Source organism: Castor canadensis, chromosome 11, assembly GCF_047511655.1.
Source record: "Castor canadensis chromosome 11, mCasCan1.hap1v2, whole genome shotgun sequence".
NCBI classification, from domain to species: domain Eukaryota; kingdom Metazoa; phylum Chordata; class Mammalia; order Rodentia; family Castoridae; genus Castor; species Castor canadensis.
The window spans coordinates 114414003-114430391 of record NC_133396.1 but is presented as its reverse complement, the minus strand read 5'-3'; the positions used below and the strand labels follow the sequence as shown (position 1 = coordinate 114430391).

The following is a 16389-nucleotide window of genomic DNA, read 5'->3' as shown; positions in this document are numbered from 1 at the left end:
GATTCTGCGCAAGCGCACAAAGACACTTCCCGCTCCCCGGCAGACTCCGGGTCCGCCAGAAAAATCCGCTTCTCCGTGTTTTAATTCGCGTTTCCCTAGGCGCTCGCTGCCGGACGTAAGAACCAATGCGTGTCTGCTTTGTCAGTGGTTCTCGTTTCAGGTGTTTTGCAGCCTACTTTGGGTAGTTTAGTGCCATCCAAAATAACAAAATAACAGCAGGTTTTGTTTTGTTTTGTTTTTTGTTTTTAATGAGTGCCCTTACTAGACATTTCCAACTTAGTTTTTCTGAAAACAACACTTCTTTAACCTGAAAATTCTTTGGTTATTTTGCGAGGTGGTAATGAGCAGTTTTTGTTTCTGTGTGCTCTTCTGCAACTCCCAAACTTTTGAAATTAGAAACAACCTATAATTGCAGTTTTTAAAAAAACTCATCAGGGAGCAGTGTCAACAAATGGTTAGCAATGCATAGAACTCTAGCTTGAAGAAGCTTTTACACAACTCAAAAAAAACCTTCATAAAAAAGAGCTGCTGGAGTGGCTCAAGGTGAAGGTCCTGAGTTCAAGCACCAGTACCGCAAAAAAAAAAAAAAAAAGAAAGTAAATTGTTATTTTATGTGCACATGTTTTTGAGCCCTGTGAGATTTTGGTCGTGAGACAGTTTCCCAGATGGGGAACCGCGTGCCCTGATGGAGTTCTAAGTGGTGATGGACGTTGCATTTTACACTTCCACCAGAGTCCACTGTCAGAGACTGCCAACATCTGTTATAAAACTTCATTTTATTCCAATCTGTTCGATGACTGTCCTTGTGACCTCGGGACTCCTAAAGTTGAAAGGTGAACACCTTTTTACCTTTTTTACTTTTAATTTTTTGGGGCTGCACAAGTGTTTGAACTCAAGGCCTCATGCTTAGGCAGGCGCTCGCCACTTGAATCACTCCGCCAGCTCTTTTCACGTTTATTGTTTTTTTGTTGTTTTGTTTCCGTTCTGGGGGTTGATAAGCAAGCTCTCTACCTCTTTAGCCACAACCCCAGTCCATTTCTTTGCTTATGATTTACTTTTGTGGTATTTTTGGGGGGGTGGGGGTGGGGGGACTGGCTTGTTTTTATATATCTTGATTTGTAGCAGCACTTTATACATCTTGCATATTATTTTTGAAATGTGTTCAAATTGTTTTCTCCCAAGGTGTGCTGTAGGGGAGGCAATGCAAGGTTGTAGTTATGCACACAGGCACTGCTACGTCTTAGTTGTATGGTCCTGGGCAAGTTTCTTAACTCTGTTTACCTCCGTTTCCCCATTTGCCTCACAAGGGGTGTATTGGTATGTTGTATCTTCCCCTCGCTTGGTTTTGAAAATTAAATGAATTAATATAGGTACAAGATTTGGGAACATTGTCTGGTAAAAGGCTGAAATTAATCGAGTATGTACTATTTACCAGTTGCATTCTCATTTTCTGGTATCTATATACATATACATGTACATGTATATATAATTACACATGTATAATATGTACTATATAATTATATTTATATACATATATTTTTCCTATTTTTGTAGAAAATCCGTTAGGCTGGCCTCGAATTTTCAATCCTCCTAGCTCAGCCTCTGTTGGGATTACAGATGTGCACACCACTTGCCGGCGATTAACTTTTTAACCTATTTCCTACCAAGTGATATCTTAGGTACATTGTATTTATTTACCAAAAAGCAGGGCATTTAGATTAGAATGAATACACTGCTTGGGAACTGTACCTCTCCCCGCCCCCTTGGAGCCGCTCCGCCCCGAAGGCTGCAGCGAAGACCCGGAGCGGCTCACACCTCGCCGACCCGGGAAGGCCGCGCACTCAGCTCGCTCCCTGCCCTTCAGTGCCCCGAGCGCCTGCGCACTCCCGAGGCGGGCCCAGGTTCTTTGGAGGGGGAGTCCCTGCTTTCTGAACCCGGATAGTAGCCGGGGACCCCGCGCTCATAGGGTTGTCCTGGGGTTGCCCCGCCATGCGTTGGGGGCTGCGCCCTCGCGGGCCGGGGACTGCGGCTCTGGCCGCGGCCGGGAGCTTATGGGGGCCGCCCCGGTTTCCCTGTCGCCTGGAGTGGCGGGGGACGACGACGAGGCTTCTGGTGCGGTCAGTCACCGGGGCGGGTACCGAACTGCCCAACCCGAATAGCGGCAAGTACCGGGACACCGTGCTGCTGCCGCAGACCAGCTTTCCCATGAAGCTGCTGGGTCGCCAGCAGCCCGACGCGGAGCTGGAGATCCAGCAGGTACGGGGGCGATGGCGCGGGCCGCCCATTGGGACCAGACCGTGGAGGCCATCGGGTTCCCACAGATTTTATTGCCGGAACCCTTCCCCTCTCCCCCATGAGAATAGGATTTGAACTTAGGGCTTCAAGCTTGCCAAGCAGGCGCTCTCGCGCTTGAGCCACGCCTCCAGTCCATTTTGCTTTATTAGTTGAGAGATGGGGTCTGGAACACTATTTGCCCTGGCTGGCCTCGAACCACGATCCTCCTGATCTCAGCCTCCCAAGTAACTAGTATTACAGGAGTGAGCCACCAGCGCCCAACCAATTTTTCTTTTTTGCAGTGCTGGGGATCTAACACAGGCTCCCCTCCTGCCTTGCATATGATAGGCCCTGCATCATTGAGCTACAGTCCGCCCTTTAATGTGTTTTTATTAACTTATTACTTACTTATTTATTTTTAGTGGTGCTGGGGATCAAACCCAGATTTGAGGCCAGGCAAGCAACTCTACCACAGAACTGCACCCAGCCCAACCATCTAATTTTCCTTTTTTTTTTTTCCTCTTCCCCCTCCCCTCCCCTCCCCTCTCCTCTCCTCCTCACCCAATCTGGGCTTGAGCTCAGGGCTTTGTAAGTGCTTGGCAGGTGTTCTACCACTTGAGCCACACCACCAACTTAATTTTTTTTTTTTAAGTGTTTTACCTGGTGCCTTCTATATACCAAAAAGTGTAATAATTTCAGATGTTTTCTCATTTAATCTTCACATTTACTCTATAAGATGGTTATTGTAATTATTTTTTCAGATGAAACAAGTCCATCAGTGACTTGGCCAGTATCACACAGCAAGTGTGAGAGGGGGTGTGGGACCCAGTGTTGTTCCAGATCTAGGAAGTGGCAAACATTGAGGCCAAAGAAAACCAAGAAGAAGCTATGAATGTATTGGAGGAATCTACAGGTCCTTCATTCAGTAGGGCAGGATTGAAGAGTGAGGGCTGGGAAGGGCTGTCCAAGAATTTAGTGGCACTAAACCTTTATACAGTATGTATATCATATAAAGTTTAGGAAACTATTGAAAAGTTTTAAGAGACTACTCAAATGCACATTTCAGAAACTTTACCTTTATATAAAAATCAGAGTTCAGTAGATTGGGATAAGAAATAAGCATGCATTGGCTGTTATTTTTGGTAAGATTGTGCAGTATGTACTTATATGATGTTTAGACATTGTTCTTTTTAAACAGAAGTGTGGGTTTTCAGAACTTTATTCATGGCAAAGAGAAAGAAAAGTAAAGACAGAGTTTTGTCTTCATGATGGACCTCCTTATGCAAATGGTGACCCTCACATTGGACACGCTTTAAATAAGGTAATTATAATTTAGGTTATGAGACTTGAAAGAAAATGTTTATGTAAATACTCTGTACAAAGGTGTGTATTTTAAAAAAATCATGGGGCGATTATGTAAATTGCATTGTCACATACAAATAAAGAGTTGTTTTAGGGGTTTTATATGGTTCTACTTCTTTGCTGAGGCATTCTGCTCTTTACTGAGGATTTCTACTTTTCATATTTTTTTACAATTGCTTATGAAACCTTTTTGTTAAGGCTGCTTTAAAATCTTTATGAGGTAATCCTAATACCTCTATCATCTCAGTGTTGGTTATCTATTGATTGTCTTTTTTCATTTAGTGTCAAATCTTCCTGGCTCTTGGTATGATGAGTGATTTTTTTTTTTTTAGTTGAAACCTGGATATTTGAGCATTTTGAGATTCTGAAGATTATTTAAATGGCCTGTTTTCACTGGCTTTCTGTAACTCCACTCTGGCAGGAGAGGGTCACTGCTTGACTTCTAGAAGTAGACATCTTTCACTCAGCCTAACCTCCCCCTCTTCTTATTCTTTGAGAGAGGGGTGCAGTTCTAGGGTTTAAAGTCAAGACCTTGTGCTCCGTAAGCAGGCACTCTACCACTTGAGCCATGTCCCCAGCGCACCAGTCATCTTTTGACGCTGAGGGAGAGAATTCCTGCCACTGCTGGCGAGGTGGAGTTCTGCCTTTTCCTACCTAGGTCTGCACTGATACCCTTCTGGCTAGAGAGTGCTCATCTGCCTTGTCTCCACTGGGTGGCGATGAAAGCCCTGCCTCTGCACTAATTTTCTTCTGACAGCACCCAGTGGAAATAGGCAGGGATGTCTGGTTACTGCTGGTGGGAGTGGCTGTCCAGATCTCCAGGGGGTCTCCACAGACACTATAGCCAGAGGTTTCCTTACCACCTGGCATTACCTCCTTATTTATTTAGCTTTCTTACAGTACTCACGTGGAGGAGAAGGGAAAGGGAGCCTTCTGACAGATTGGTGAGGTGGTTCTCTATGCTCCCCACTCAGCTTTTGTTCCGGGGTGGAGGTGAGACCACACTGTTTTTCTGTGGTAGTTGACTGGAGTAGCTAGGATTACAGGCTGGAGGCTGTTATTTTAAATGTATACAGTAAGATCATGTTTTATAACAAGAATACCAAATACAACTCTTGTTCCAGACTCTTTTGATTATAAGGAATAGAAAGGACAAGTCCTACCTGGATTAGGCAAAACAGAATTTATTGGCTTTTTCCGGGAGAAGGGGTGCTTTTGATCAAACCCAGGGCCTCGTGCGTACTAGGTACATACACTATTAGGCTGCATTCCCAGGTCCATTTTACTGGCTGTGTTAAGTGTAAAATCCATAGTTTGAGTTGTCGGCATGCCTGGACTTAGGTACTGAAATGTATTAGGAATTGGTTTCTCTCCATCTTTTACTCTTTGGTAGGCATTCCTCTTTTTATGACTCTCCCCATCCTCCTGCATGTTTTCCAGGAGTTCCAGTCTTACATTCTTCCATCTTTATTCCAGCGGTTCTTACAAAAGTATTGAAACCGAATCCCATTTGCCTGATTAGTGTCATACATCTATGCCCAAATTAATCCTTGCAGACTTGGGGATAGAATATGTTGAGGGCTATGACGGATCATGTGTTCACTCACTCTTGGAGCTATAATAGAGGGGAGTCAGCACCATGTGGATTGAGGGTGGAGGAGTAATTCTAATAAATGGAAGCGTCATGAAAACCACTTCTCTCTTTCTCTGTTTCTCATCTTTAATTTTATTTTTTGGTGTTATGGGGTTTGAACTCAGGGCCTCACACTTGCCGTGCAGGTGCTATACCACTTGAGCCACACTCCCAGCCCTCAAAACTATCTTTTATATGACTACCTGGAACCTCTGTCAGAGACCATGGGCACATTGGGAGGACCAGGGGAAGGTCAGTTATTGCTCTTCCTCAGACAAACCAAGTGAGGTCTTGTTTCTTTTCTCCTGCCTGGAGTGCATTTCTCAGGTAATACCAATGGCTTACTTCCTGTATGCCTTCAGGTTCTGTTCAAATGACATCTCATCAAATTTTCCTGACCACCATCTGAAATAGTACCACTTTGGGATGGAGGTGTGGCTCAAGTGGTACAGTGCCTGCTTAACAAGCACGAAGCTCTGAATTCAACCCCCCCAGTACTGATTTAAAAAAAAGTGCCACCTCAACCCCCAAATGTCATTTTCTAACCCTTTAACTTGCATTTTTTGATATAATTGTCTTCCATTCAAAAAAGAAAAAAAGGCCTTATCTTTCCTGTTTACTGCCATCTCCAGGTTCCTTGAACAATTCATAGTAGGAATCAAGAATTTTTCTGTCAAGCAAAGGAATACATGAATATGGTGATAGGAAAGTGAAGGGGACCAAAGAGGCAAATGAGTTTTGAAGTATGGAAGAAGTCTTTGGGGGAGGAGGAGGGTAGTGTTTGATACTGAGAAGTTACTAAAGTATTCCTGTGTCTATATATATCAATAGCTTGTGTGATTATGTTTTAAAAAATCCTTGTTATGTACGCTGTTAAATGTTAGCGGAGGTGATTGATTTTATTCTATCATATGCTTGAAAGCAGCACTATGTAATAGAAGTATAATGCAAACTACAAATGGGAGCTATATAGGTAAGTTAAAATTTTCTAGTAGCCACAAAAATAGTCCAAATAAAAAAGTGAAATTAATTTTACTGTTAGATTTAACTTAAAATATCTAAAAAATATCTTTTCAACATATAGTCAGTGTAAAAAATTTTGAGATATTCCAAGTCTCATTTGTAATAAGTACTTAAAATTTGCATATAGCTTATATTTACAGTCTATTTCAATTTGTGACCCAAAGTCACATGCGATTAGTGGCTACCATATAAGACATCATGACCTAGAAAATATATGCATGCATGCATTCATTTATTTGGTAAATATTTGTAGAATAGTTCCAGACACATTTTTTTTACTATTAACAAATTTATTACATAATATATTATTAAAAGATTTACCAAAAAATTAGCAAATAATACTACAAAATAAGATGCCCACTAATTCTTGTAAATTTCTCTGTACCTCACACATGATTTTAAGTTCTGGGAATTCTCCAGTAAAAAGGACACGTGGGATCTCTGACTTCATGCAGCTTATGTTTTACAGAGAAGGGGTGGATAATGAGAAAACAAGTAATTTCTAATAGTGAAGAATGGAAAGAGTTAAGTAATATGCCTAATAGGATGTGCAATCTTAAGTATATACGACTGGGTGAACTTTTTTACATGACTTATGTAGATCACATGGCTTCCTCCAGTTTTTGGTAAAAAGTTTGATAACTTGAGTTTTAAATGGGGGGAGGGAGTAAGAGGAATGTGTAATGTCTTTTCTACTTTTGATAGGTGTGGAAAGGAGGAAATTACTTTCTGGACTTCTGGGCTAGTGGTCAGAGCACTGTTTCCTCTTGGGAAGAAGGAAATTGAGCCTGCAGCCAAATCTGTCCTTTGCCTTTGATCCTCCATTTTGTAATGGTAATTCATTTTAAAAAAGGCTCTCCTGCCCTCTCATATCTAAAATGAGTTAAGAAAGGCAAATAAGTACTTTACAGACTCAGACCTAGTGAAGAGGTCTCCTGCCTTAGTGAGGGTTTTTGTTAATAGCCAAAAGAGAACCACAATATTCATTCTCTGAGTACATTACAAATTCTGCAATACTTCTACAATATTTCATAGTTACATGTAGTAATATAGTATGGTATTTTGTTAATTTTTCTTAAGAGTGAAGAAGATTTTCTAATTGACTTATTTGTATTCTCTGATTTTTAGAAAGTCAAAGTGTCTCTCTGTAGGTAATATGAGCTCCTTTTCCCCATATTCCAACTTTACAAATGAATTAGTAATTTTGGGTACAGTGTTTTTAACTTATATTTTTCTTGTTTGAGTTTTTAATCTGGTTAGACTTAATGACATTTTAAAAAATGAAACATCTATAACGTCTGTGTTTATGTAGCGCCTTGAATTTGTAGATTTAATAGGTTATTTTATATAGATTCTTTTAAAATTGGGCTTTGTTTTAAAATGGCATTATATTGAGAAAAGACTGTAAGTTATGGACCATGTGCTCTGTATATGGGTGATGATTGTTCTTTCACCTCTGCAGATTTTGAAAGACATAGCTAATAGATATCATATGATGAGAGGTTCCAAAATACATTTTGTGCCTGGCTGGGATTGTCATGGGTTGCCTATTGAAATAAAAGTGTTATCAGAACTTGGTGGAAAAGCTCAGAATCTTTCAACTATGGAAATTAGAGAGAAAGGTAAATAATCTCTATTTCTGTTTTAAAATGATATTTATAAATGCTTTGGTCCATTGGAAAAGTTAGGGCTTTACTAAAGGGACTTATGAGAGTTTTAATTTGGTGGTTGTTTTGGTTGTAGAAAGCTCTGTTGGGAACTGCTTTGTCTCAGAAAATTCACATTTTTGTTTAATTTTGTGAGAATTTCTATTTATTGACTAAAGGAAAAAACTTTGTGAGTATATCAAACTGCATGGTTGTTTAGTGGTCATGTTTTATTATACTACTATTTTAGTCAACTTTTAAAAGCTTTTTCTTTTTTTAAGATTTCAACAGTACTGGGGTTTGAACTTGGGGCCTCAAGCTTTCTAGGCAGATACTCTACCACTTGAGTTACACTCCCAGCCCAGTATTTTTTTTTTTTTCCTTTACTGGATAGAGCTGATTAACTCATTTTAGATGTTAAAGTAAAAGTAAATTTTAAAATACATGTATTTTAGAGCTGGGCTTGGTGGGCAAATGCTTGCAGTCCTCATACTCCTGAAGGCTGAGGCAGGAGCCTCATGAGTTTGTGGCCAGCCTGGGTTTTGTAGTGAAACTGTCTCAGAAATAACGAACCAACTAACCAACTAACCAAAAAAGGATCAGGGTCTGCGGCTGGCTGGCAAAAAAGTCAGCAAGACTCTGAAAAAAGAAACTAGGCACAGTAGCACATAGGTATAATCTCAGCTACTTAAGAGGCAAAAAGGTAGGAGGATTGCTGTCTGAGACCAGCCTGGGCAAAAGGATGAGACTATCTGAAAACAAAGAACAACAAGAAAAAAATCACTAAAAGCCAAAGGACTAGGAGAGTGGCTGAAGTAATAAACCATTTGTTTAGCATGAGACTCTGAGTTCAAGCCCCAGTACTGCAAAAAAACAAAACAAAAAAAAAAAACCAGAACATGGAGCCAGGCATGGTGGCATGAGTCTACAGTCTCAGCCCTTGGGAACCTGTGGCAGGAAGATTGGAAGGCTAGCCTAGGCTTCATAATGAGACCCTGCCTCAAAAAAACCACACACACTTAAAAGAAAATGAGGAATTATTTTTTCAGTTTATCTTTCTAAATATGAGGTCATTGTATAGGCTGGAAAATACAGAAGACAGTAATAAAATTTTAGCTTTTGGAATTCCACTTAATTTTAGAATTTGTCATATCTTATGAATACTTTCAAATAATCTTCCTATTTAAAAAAAATTCTAATCTAAACTGTATATAACATCTACATTTAGAGAGCTACATGCTACATCAGGCCTAAGAATTTGAATTCATTTTTTTTCAAAAGCTTTTCCCTTTCCTGTCTTTCTTTTCTGTTTTTAGCTAGATCATTTGCTAAAGCCGCCATCGAGAAACAGAAATCAGCATTTATTCGCTGGGGAATAATGGCAGATTGGAATAATTGCTACTATACATTTGATGGAAAGTATGAGGCCAAACAGTTGAGAGTTTTTTACCAGATGTATGAGAAGGTAATGAAGCATTTCTTTTTCCTTTTAGTGATATATTACAAAATTGCAGCTTTAATGATATAATATCCTTGTCTTTTACAGGGCTTGGTTTATCGATCTTACAAGCCTGTGTTTTGGTCTCCCTCATCAAGGTACCTTTATGTTCTTTGGTAATTAAAGGGGAGAAATGTGATGTTTCCAAATACTTATGTTTAACATTTTTAAATCTCTAGGACTGCTTTGGCTGAAGCAGAACTGGAATATAATCCTGAACATGTCAGTCGTTCAGTATATGTCAAATTCCCTCTCTTGAAACCCTCTCCTAAGTTGGCATCCCTTGTAGGTAAGAGCTACTTGTTGCTCGAGTGTATTAAAGCTATGGAATTGTAAACTTTGCTAACATAGTCACATCTTTATTTTCACAGATGGTTCATCTCCTGTTAGTGTTTTAGTCTGGACCACCCAGCCTTGGACAATTCCAGCCAATCAGGCAATCTGTTATATGCCAGATTCAAAGTAGGTGTATTATTGCAAAAAGGAATCAGTCCATCATTAGCATTATGTTGAATTTATTTCATCTTTATTAGCCTCTTAAAATTTGGGTGAATTGTAGCTTAATTATTGTGTTTATATAGTTTTTATCAAGCCTTAGATTCCAGCTTTTTTTTTTTTTTTTAAATGAAACAAATATAAAGTATGGAGTACTTTTTGAGCTGCAGGTGTGGCTCAAGTGGTGGACCACCTGCCTAGCAAGGGTGAGGCTCAGTTCAAACCTCTGTACTGCAGGAAAAAAAATTTAAAAAATGCCAAGCACTGGTGACTCATGCCTGTAATACTAACTACTTAGGAGGCTGAGATTGAGAGGATTGCTGCTTGAGGCCAGCTTGGACAAATAGTCCACGAGACCCTGTCTCCAAAATAACCAGAGCAAAATAGACTGGAAGTATGGCTCAAGGGGTAGAGTATGAAGCTCTGAGTTCAAACTCCAGTTCCCCCAAAAAAAGAAAAAATTACTTTTTGATCTTGTAGCTTTTCTAAAATGATGTTGGAAGCTAAAATGTTAACCGTGGTTTTTCTTTTTTCATTATTAGTAACTTTCTCCTAAAATTCTATGGTAGGTATGCTGTTGTGAAGTGTTCCACTTCTGGAGACCTCTACATACTGGCTGCAGATAAAGTAGCATCTGTTGCTTCTGCTTTGGACACAATGTTTGAGGTCATTTCAACATTTTCAGGTGAAGAGTTAGTTACAGATAACCTGACTATTGCAGCCATCAAGATGTTGGGCTGATGGGAGTTTGCTACTGTGTTGCACATGCCTCATGGTGAATCGTGAAACAGATATGGCCTCCATCTTTCTAGAATATATTTTATATTCATTGTAAGTTAGACATTATTAAACTTTATTCTCTGAAGGAAAAGGTACTTTGAACATGATGAGACTTTAGAAAAATATGAACATTGACAAAGGCACAAGATATAAGACTGTTTCTTGGCTGGGTATAATCTTAGCTACTTTTTAGGCTGAGATTGGGAGGATTGCCTTTCGAGGCTATCCCACACAAATAGTTCGTGAGACCCCATCTTCAAAATAACCAGAGCAAAATTGCCTGGAGGTGTGGCTCAAGCAGCGGAACACCTGCTTTGCAAGCGCAATATCCTGAGTTCAAAACCCTGGTTCCACCAAAAGGTTAAAATTGTTTTTAGCTGATTTTATAAAAGCAGAAATAAATACGCTTATTTTTTAGTATGTGATTTTAACAGAGAATTAGAAGAATTCTTTGTAATTTACAATATGGGACTTCATTGTAGTGACTGGTTTTGAAATATAACTGTAGAAGTCTGGGGAAGTTTAAAATGGTATGTGATCCTTAGAGATGATACATCCTTGAGTTTCATGCTAAAAAGTAATCACATGAATAAAGATGCAAAAAAATAGAGAGACTGCCTAGCTAAACAGGAAAGTCCTGTAAGTTTATTAGTTCAGATGTAAGCCAATTAGAAATATAAAAAACATGGCCGAGTGTGGTGACTCACGCCTGTCAGTTCAGCTATGTGGAAGGCATAGTAGGAAGATTGTGGTCTTTGTCGGACAGGGCATAATCACAAGACCCTACCTAAAAAATAACTAAAACCGAAGGCCCTCTGGGGCATGCCTCAAGTGACAGAGTACCTTTCATGTCAAGGCAAAGCCTTGACTTCAAACCCAGTACCACAAAAACAAAACAACAAAAACAGAAACTCAACTTAGTATAAACAACTACCTTAACAAAATTAACAGGGATTATATCAAAGGCAGGAAAGGTCTTGCTAAGTGACCCAGGCTGGCCTGGAACTCACTATGTAGTCCATTCTGGTCCTGAACTCAAAATCCTCCTGCCTCATCCTCCCCAGTGGGCCAGTGGATTTTTAATTTTTTTTTTTAATTGTGGCCCTGGGGATTGAGCCCTGGACTTTTTACATGGTGGGCAAGCACCCTATCCATTGAGCCATATCTCCCAGAACTTTTGTATTTTGTTTTTGAGATAGGATCTTGGTAACTTTTCCAGGGTGGACTTGAACTGGCAATTCTCCTGCCTCTGCCTCCCGAGTAGCTGGAATTACAGGTGTGTACCACCACATTGGCTTGCATTGTTCTTTTGGTAGTGTTAATATGTTACATAGCTTTGATTGCTACATGGATAGAAAAAACTATTGTAAGAGTAGATTTTCTCTATGGCAATAGATTTTTTTTTTTTTTTAAATCTATTTGGAAGGAAGAATCACTTGTGGGGAGGAGCTAAGCATTAAGGAAGTCAATGAAGTTTAATTATGAAAGAGTAGACAGGGTGAACAAACTTACTCAGTAAATAGGTAGAACCAGAATCCATTCAGTAAATCTAAGTCCTATTTAGAACACATGAAAGAATAGTTTATGGAACCCAACTCAAAAGATAATAAAGGTAGAAAGCAGTAATAATGGTATAGAAAAACTAACAGGTGATGGATTATGATACATTACTAAAGGAAGCTAGCTAGAGTTATATAGAACATTAAAGTTAGAGTTAGGCTTGCCTTAAAATTTGGGATTCATTATTTATTAGCTGTGTGATCTTGGGCATATTGTCCAAATTTTCGGAATGTTTTCCTATTTGTAAATTGATGGCAGTATTAGCTACTTTATAGCATTATTATGAAGATGAAGTGAGAATTTATGTTGAGTTAGTAGGGGCCCAGTAAGTATCAGGTATTATTTATCATCTCCTACCTTTTTAGAGTAGTGCTATGAGAGTAGCAGCAATGATTTCCTAAAGAGATAGCCTTGTGACCTGCAGTCATCCACCTGTTGATCTTGAATTCCTTTGTCTTTACGTTCTAAAATTTACAGGCTGTACATAAATCAGAGAAGTTTTCTTGGACTCATTTGAGTTATCTATTTGTTGCCATAGATAAAATAGCTGATATTTTAAAGTACTTATTTTATTGGACATGCTAAGTGCCTAAAACACACACAATGTGTTAACACTATCTTCACAGCAACCCTTCGAAGTAGGTGCCATAATTATCTGGATTTTATAGATTCTTAAAATTTATAAGTAAGAGGGAAAGTCAGACTTTGATCCCAGCCAGTTCCTTACATTCTACTGGGGTGTAGCTCTGATAGAACACTTGCCTAGCATTTGCAAAGTTCTGGCTTCAGTTCCCAGCACCATATATAAAAAATTTTTAAAAACCCCAAAACCAACAATAAAAAGTTAACTTGATGTTCTGTTCTAAGGTTACTGAAAAGGTAGAATTATCATAAAAAACAGTTCTTAATAATGGTTTTCTTTCCTCATAGGTGGAGATTTGGTACATGGTACTTGTAGTCATCCTTTAATTCCTGATAAAGTGTCTCCGCTTTTACCTGCAAACCACGTGACCATGGCAAAAGGAACAGGTTTGGTTCACACAGCCCCAGCTCATGGTATGGAAGATTACAGTGTTGCATCTGAACACAACCTGCCTATGGTACTGCACCTCTTTCTTCTTTTTAATTATTCATAGTGTAGAGTGAAAGTGATAAATTCTAACAAACATCTTTATTTCTTGATAATAATTTTGTCATAATAATTAAATTGTGAAATGCTTAGGTTTGTAAAATACGCAAAACTTCATTAATTCATACCAATTGAGAAAGGTTCCCAGAATTAGCACAAAATCAGAATGGTATACTGTACATTACATGAGGGCATTTTTTAAATGCGCGCAGACCTTGTTTTCTTGTGCTTCATTGTGGTTTGCAGATGTGCATTTTTTACAAACTGAAGGTTTGTGGCAAACCTGTGTTGAGCAAGTAAAGCACCATTTTTCCAGCAGCTGAGATGATTGTTAGCATTTTTTTAGTAATAAAATATTTTTGATTAAAGTATGTACGTTGTTGTTTTAATCATTATGCTATTGCACAGTATAGCTAAACCTAACTTTCCTGTGCACTTGGGAAACCAAAAGTTCATATTACTTGCTTTATTTGCAATATTTGTTTTGCTGTGATACTTGTTTTGTTGCGGTGATCTGGAACCAAACCCACAATAGCTCCAAGGTATGCCTGTACTTCCTCTGAAGCTTGAGTCACATGGACAAATTACTTTCGGTCCCTGGAATGGCAAATGGATCTTACTAAGTACTTAAGAAGGACAGTTTTGTTTTGTCCTCTCCAAACAGATTTTCCAAATTCATTTTACAGACTTTTATTACTTTAGCAACTTTTTCCATTTAGTTAAAAGGTGATCCTCAAAATGAAGACCTGTGTATATTGCCATAGATATATAAATAATAGAGACCAGTTAAAGAAGTTCCAGTATATTTTCAGCGTAACTTTTTGTTATTAAACTGTAGGTATATGCTTTAATAACACATTTTGCCTTTGTTGATTTAGATATATAAAATTCACAAATTTCTGTTGAATAAATACGGAACACCCAAATTTTCAATGTAGAGAAAAACTGGGCTGTACTTAGATGTTTTAAATGTATTTTTTTGCCCTGAGTTCAGTGCCACAAAGAAAAAAAGAAAGAAATTAAATGTATTGTTTTAGTAGAGATTGTCATAAGATAAAATGTTTTGATGTTTTAATTGTTCAAAATAAGGGAGGGGGTTGGGGGAAGGGGGAAGAAATGACCCAAACATTGTATGCACATATGAATAAAAGAAATTAAAAAAAGATTAAAGAAACAAAAATAACACTTTGTGACACTTTGTAGGATTGCTTAGTGGATGAAGGTGGGATTTTCACAGAAGATGCAGGTCCTGAGCTTCAGAAGAAGGCTGTCCTGGGAGAGGGAACAGATGTGGGTGAGTTTTGTGTCTGCTGATTACATAAGCATGTTTTCTGAAAAGCGGCCAGCATCAACCTTTGCTAGCTATTTTCCTTTATACTTTCAACACAAACAAAAGCTAAAATTATTTTGTTTAGACACATGGTTTATTTTACTTTCTAAAAATTTATTATTTTTTTTTCATGGTACAGGGTTTGAACCCAAGGCCTCCCTCCCACTTGCTAAGCAGACATTCTACCATTGAGCCATGCCCAGCCCTTTTTGCTTTAGTTGTTTTTCAGATAGGGTTTCAATTTTCCCAGGCTGGCTTTGGACCATGATCCTCTTAATCTCTGTCTCTGGAGTAGCTAGGTTATAGGCATGTAACCTATAATTTTATTTATTTTTTAAGACAGGGTCTTGCTGTGTAACCCAGACTAGTGTTGAACTCTCAGTCCTCCTGTCTGAGCCACTTGAGTGTTGGGATTGCAGGCATGTACCATCACACCCTAGCCACATGGTTTAAAATGGAGTTTATGACATTTTTGTCTTTTGCTCCAAAGATGCTTTACTTATATAAGCAAATCAAGACAGTCACCAGGAGGCAATGTTATTTTAGGGTTGCAAACATAATACTCAGCAATACTACTTTTGTGCAAGATAAAAATCACGCATGGGGCTGGGTATTGACTGTGAATAAGACATTCTCTGTTTTTAGGTAACCCTCCCAAATAACTGACCATGTAGTATAGCTCGTGTATTAGGATCATGGAGGTTCTTCAGTCTTGAACTGTCTTTCTGCCTTTCTTCATGGAGTTAGAGACCAGGTGTTATGAAACCTTTCTTTGTCCGCACTAGTACAAAGGCTAATTTGACCTGGTAGATTACCTTTCTAGGGCTCCTATAACAAATTGGCTTAAAATAACAGAAATTTGGCCAGGCACTGGTGACTCATGTCTGTAATCCTAGTTACTCAGGAGGCAGAGATTAGGAGGATCATAGTTCAAAGCCATCCCAGGCAAATAGTTCACAAGATCCTATCTCAAAAAAAAAAAAAAGAAAAGAAAAGAAAAAAGGGCTGGTAAGTGGCTCAAGGTGTAGGCCCTGAGTTCAAACCCCAAGTGAAAAAAAACAAATCCAGAAAGGTATGCTCTCACATTCTGGAGACTAGATAAGAGTTACAAATCAAGGTATTGGCAGGACTGTGTTCCACAGAAGAATCATTACTGGCCTCATCCTAGCTTCTGGTGGCTCCCGCAGATGCTTGGCATTCCTTATAGCTACAGCACTCTATTTTCTGCCTCTGTTGTCACATAGCTTCCTTCAGCTCTGCGTGTTTCTCTGTATCCTCTTCTCTCACAAGGACAGCAGTTACTGGATTTAGGGCCCACTCTAATCCAGTGTGAGACCTTTTTAATGTAGTTTCATCTGCAGAGACCCAATACCCAAGCAGAGTCATATTCTCAGGTTAGTACATTTTTGGGGGCACAGTTCAGATCATCACAATCACTACACCTGGTTTCTTCTAGATTACCTGAAAGACCATTTTAAGATTTGTGATATGAAAGATTATGATTTTGAATTTCACATTAGAAGTCTAGATAAATTCTGTTCATCATTCCTTTTAAATGAAGAGCTATGGGAATGGCATAATTTGGAGTCTGATTAAGGTTTCCAGTCCCATTTTTCTTTGTCAGTAAATACCAGATTATGTCTTCAATATCTGGAAGGT

The 16389-nt window shown here is 38.9% G+C and overlaps 1 protein-coding gene across 1 annotated transcript in view; it reads left to right on the top strand.

Moving 5' to 3' along the window:
- The first annotated feature begins 1827 nt into the window (after positions 1–1827).
- Iars2 (isoleucyl-tRNA synthetase 2, mitochondrial) overlaps positions 1828–16389 on the top strand; it is a 44222-nt gene continuing 29660 nt past the window's right edge. Inside the window, exons 1-10 of the mRNA XM_020157738.2 lie at positions 1828–2256; positions 3473–3595; positions 7755–7914; positions 9255–9403; positions 9485–9534; positions 9616–9725; positions 9808–9898; positions 10501–10616; positions 13202–13371; positions 14604–14694. Of these exons, the coding sequence (XP_020013327.2) occupies positions 1990–2256; positions 3473–3595; positions 7755–7914; positions 9255–9403; positions 9485–9534; positions 9616–9725; positions 9808–9898; positions 10501–10616; positions 13202–13371; positions 14604–14694 (1327 nt within the window). The 5' untranslated portion in view covers positions 1828–1989. The remainder of the gene's footprint in view (positions 2257–3472; positions 3596–7754; positions 7915–9254; positions 9404–9484; positions 9535–9615; positions 9726–9807; positions 9899–10500; positions 10617–13201; positions 13372–14603; positions 14695–16389) is intronic.